Here is a 4838-nt window from a genome sequence, read left to right on the forward strand (position 1 = left end):
ACGAAAAAAATTCGGGACGGGAACGGGTCGGGAATCGGAAAGGGTCGGGATTTTTGTAAAATTTGCCCCCCTAAGAAATATAGATTATAATTAATTCAACGAAATATAATCGGTATATAAATAGATTTAAACTGATATTTTGGAAAAGAAAAAAAAGGAAAAAAAAAAAGAAAAAGAAAAAGAAAAAGAAAAAAAGAAAAAGAAAGGCAAGTAGGAAATGAAGGAATGGTTGAATTCCGACCAAATATGCAGTGTTGAAAGATTCCTCGAACGCGACAAAACCCAAACCCATTCCATTTCCACCTAACTCTTCTGACCATCCTCCCCTACGCATAAATTCCACCCCCCGAACCCCTCGCCTGCAAATTCAAACCTCCGTTGTTCTACAATGGCGGCGGCGAGGGGCTTCGTGACCTCTTCTTTTTCTTATCACTGTGACGCCGATTCCCATTTTAGATTGAAGATGGATTCTTGCACCAATGGCCTACGCATTCGGAATATGTCTTTCTTTTCCGTCGCTTGTTTTCCGCGGATGATTGATTATCATTTCAGGCTAAAACGCGTGGTTTCTGAAACGGGTTCCTTCAAACTACTCCCCACATGTCAACTTTCTCCCACTGGATCCATTTCGGCGCTGGAGCTCCTGAAAACATCCGGAGCCGGCCGTAAGTTTCTTTCTCTTTCCCATTTTTCAATCTTTTTGTTTTGTGTTTTGATATGTAATCACGAAACTCTGTACTTTTGATGATAAATTTTACTCAATTGTGGATTTTGAGTTGAAGTTTTTTTTTTTGTTTTTCCTTTTCCCACTTGAACCGACCGCATGATAGCCATTTTGGTTTGGCTTGCTTCTATCATTTTGCCATTTCCTTTTATATCTCCTCTTCTAATTTCTGGTAATCGTCACGGTTTTGTTAAGAACGGACAGTAGTTGTGTGCATCTGTGCTGATAAGAAGTCGAAAACAAAGATAATTGTGATTTGGAAAATATCCATTCATCTTTGTTTTCAATGATGTCTGCTTTAATGGCTTCACATGGTATATATGGAGTTGGGGAATAAGCTGGTTTGTGATTATCTTGGTTATTCTTGTATGACTCCTCGATGCTTCGTAAATAGATCGTAAAATTTTTATGGGAAATGATCTTAGAAAATGTATGACTTTTGTTTCAGGATATACAAGGGAAAAGAGCAGTATTGTGGTTGTGGGGTTTAATTACCTTACAGCGCCCATAGAGATACGTGAGAAGCTTTCTATTCCAGAAGCACAATGGCCTCAAGCGATTGGTGAACTTTGCTCGTTAAATCATATAGAGGAAGCTGCTGTTCTTAGTACTTGTAACAGAATGGAAATTTATGTGGTGGCTCTTTCTCAACATCGTGGGATAAAAGAAGTTACCGAATGGATGTCTAAGGTAACTATATTCCCCATCCTCATACTATGTTTAGTCTTTTTCACTCTGAATATTGAATAGCAATTGGCAATAGCTTATGCTGTCGTATAACTTGATTGAGGCCAGTTTGATGCTATACCATCAAACAGTTGCCTCCTTTTTCTACAAATGGTGTTTGTCCTATAATAACTACTAGACAATATGAAATTATGCCTCTATGTTGTACAAAAATATGAATAGTGCTCAAGGTTGGTGATCTTTCTCCACAGATCAGCGCAGTGCCAGTTTCCGAACTCCATCAGCACAGATTTTTGCTTTACAATAAAGATGCTGCGCAGCATCTGTTTGAAGTCGCTTCTGGGCTTGATTCCCTCGTCTTAGGAGAAGGTCAAATTCTTGCACAGGTTAAACAAGTTGCTAAAACCGGTGAGGGAGTCCCTGGGTTTGACCGTAAAATTAGTGGACTTTTCAAGCACGCTATCAGTGTTGGAAAACGTGTTAGAACAGAGACCAATATTTCCAGAGGGTCGGTATCAGTTAGTTCAGCAGCAGTGGAGCTTGCAATGATCAAACTTCCAGAGATCTCACATAGCACCGCCAGAATGTTGGTGGTTGGAGCTGGCAAGATGGGAAAGCTTGTGATCAAGCACTTGGCGGCGAAGGGCTGCAAGAAAATAGTCGTCATCAACAGAACACAGGACAGAGTTGCTTCAATCAGTGAAGAACTGAAAGATGTTGAAATAGTATATAAGCCTCTCTCGGAAATGTTAGCATCTGCTGCAGAAGCAGATGTGGTTTTCACATGTACTGCTTCAGAAACTCCTCTCTTTTCAAAAGATCAAGTTCAGATGCTTCCCCCTGTGAGCTCTAACATTGGAGGACAGAGGCTATTCGTCGACATTTCTGTTCCTCGGAATGTGGGGTCATGTGTTGAGGATCTTGAAAATGTTCTGGTTTATAATGTTGATGATTTAAAGGAAGTCGTGGCATCCAACAAGGTGGACCGATTGCAGAAAGCAATGGAAGCTAAGGCAATCATCGCAGATGAAGTCGAACAATTCGAAGCATGGAAGGACTCACTTGAGACCGTTCCAGTCATCAAGAATCTTAGGAAGTATGCAGAAAGTATCAGGAATGCCGAGGTAGAAAAGTGCATGTTAAAAATGGGCGACAATCTCACAAAGAACCAAAAGAAAGCTATTAATGATCTTAGCACGGGAATTGTGAACAAACTCCTCCATGGTCCAATGCAACACTTGCGCTGTGACACAGCTGACAATCGGGGTTTGGATGAAGTCCTGGAAAACATGCGTGCCCTTAACAGAATATTCAGCCTGGATACATATATGTCGATACTGGAGCAGAAGATACGGGCTAAGATCGAGCAAAGTCAGAAAGAAGATTCTTGAGCCTCCTCTCTCGGCATCAGCAACTATTTGTTGTTTCTTTTTTTTCTGGAGTTACGACTCCCTAGCTCCACTTGAGCTTGATATTAAGCTGATAATTATTGAATTTTTTTTCGAGCCACAAATGATTTGTATAGAGATGAACACACCCAGGGGAGGTTTCTAGCCAACCCCCCAAATAGTGTAGATTCAAAGACTGGGATTGGAGATAGATTCATTACCCGGAATGAGTTTATTGTGACAATAAACGAAAATGTAGCTTACTAGCCAACCTGGTTGGCGTCTAATTCATTCATTCAAATCTTTTCTTCCGTTTTGAGTATTGGTAGCATCCATGTATTTATTTTATTATATTATATTTTTTGAGAAACCATGTATTCATTTGTTGAATGTGCTTTGCGAGGCATATGTTCTCACGGTGGCAAAAATGCTCTTTCTAGAGTTGTTTGATTAGTACTTGAAATGCAAGGGTTCTAGTTTCATGCCTTGTTAACTTCCTTTTAATTTTGTAGCAAGATTAACATGAAGTTTAATTAGATGTATTTAATCTATAAACTTCTTCGTCATGCAAAGGTTATACAACAAGATTCTGAAAATCGCGAGACTTGAAAAATCTTCGAGATGTATTCAAACATGTCTCAAAATTTAAATGCGAAGCTATGTATTTAATTTTTTTTTATATAATTTTAATTATTTATAGCAAAGTAATTATATATATAATTAGTTTGAGTTTAATTGCATTGAAGGAAGAAAACGAATTGAAGTCTTTTTCCAGGGAAATAATTTTAAAAGTTTGTAATAGTATTTTATTTTTATCAAAAATATTAATATCAAACCTTAAAAAAGGATAGTATCTATATATGGAAAGAATTTTAGATTTTTGAATTAAAAAAATCTGAAATATTAATATCAAATCAAAACTAAAGACAAAGATGGTGTTGCTTTAGCCCCGTTTGGATTTGGTAGACATTTTTTAAAAAAATCACTTTTTTAAGCTATAATTTTTTGCTTTTGAAAAAGCTCTAATTTTGACTTAAAAAAATGCTTATTTAAACACTTTTTTGGTCAACCAAACACTTTATTAAATGAAAAGCACTTAAAAAAGTGCTTTTTTGGCCTAACTTTTGAAACCAAACGGGCCTGATTAGAATACAGCTCAACCATCTCCTAATCTAAGCACTTTGCTCGAATCAAGTGCATAAATTCAAAATTTATGTAATCATCAATTTCTTCTCCCAAAAGGATTTCAGGTCTCGCTGGATGATGATTAGTTGTAGATTTCTGTTTAGACGATCTTGTGGATATATCGATCTCTTCTATGTCTAAAAATTAATATTTTTTATGAATGGATCGGACTTCTTCTCAATCTGACAAGATTGATTTATCATAGAATCATTTGAGCTTTTTGTATAAGTTTTATATTAGAAAGAAAAACATTTTTTTTTTCTAAAAAAATGTCTTAATTAAAAAACAATCTTCAACCTTGTTTGTGAGGCTCACATTCGGAACCTTAAGAAAAGTGGATATCAATGGTACAAGACCTCGACCCCTATATTTGACAAAAACCCAAAAATTCTTGATAATAATTATCTACACAGGATCCATAAATTTAACAATAATAATGTCTATATTTTTAATCTGAATCCACGAATAACAAAAAACTGGAATGGTCATTCTTCTTCCCTGTTTCGCGAGAAGCCCAAGAATTTCCCAAAATCAGGAAACAGAGTAGCAGTAGCAGAAGAAGGAGAAGCCGAAATGTCACCTTGTTCACCCAAAAATTGTTCCACCATTTCCTTGACAGATGTAGCGGACAGCGGATGAAAATGGGCGCTCCATTCCGAGACGAACCCATTGACCAAAACCCATCTCTCCTCTTGGCCCATTGTCCCCCATTTCTTCCTCAAATCCTCCGGTTGCAGCCCCGTGAAATTGCTCACCTCCGCGAACAGCAGCTCCCGGCTTCTCTTCAAGGCTTCTTCTCTTTGCAGCATGCTGGTGTTTATATTTTTTATGTGGAGGCTGAGTTCCGCCGCCAT

At 37.6% G+C, this 4838-nt stretch overlaps 2 protein-coding genes across 2 annotated transcripts; one reads left to right on the forward strand and one right to left on the reverse strand.

Annotated features, from left to right (window-relative positions):
* Positions 1 to 280: 280 nt before the first annotated feature.
* On the forward strand, positions 281 to 3110 carry LOC140860745 (glutamyl-tRNA reductase 1, chloroplastic-like). The gene is made up of 3 exons (XM_073263750.1): positions 281 to 665; positions 1173 to 1414; positions 1663 to 3110. Exons 1-3 carry the CDS (start codon positions 389 to 391, stop codon positions 2800 to 2802), a joined length of 1659 nt encoding a protein of 552 aa, XP_073119851.1. The 5' UTR covers positions 281 to 388; the 3' UTR covers positions 2803 to 3110.
* Positions 3111 to 4469: 1359 nt separating this feature from the next.
* On the reverse strand, positions 4470 to 4838 carry LOC140862490 (uncharacterized). Its single transcript, XM_073265513.1, has one exon. The coding sequence runs from the start codon at positions 4836 to 4838 to the stop codon at positions 4470 to 4472; it is 369 nt and encodes a 122-aa protein (XP_073121614.1).

This window comes from Henckelia pumila, chromosome 4 (genome assembly GCF_033568475.1).
Source record: "Henckelia pumila isolate YLH828 chromosome 4, ASM3356847v2, whole genome shotgun sequence".
NCBI classification, from domain to species: domain Eukaryota; kingdom Viridiplantae; phylum Streptophyta; class Magnoliopsida; order Lamiales; family Gesneriaceae; genus Henckelia; species Henckelia pumila.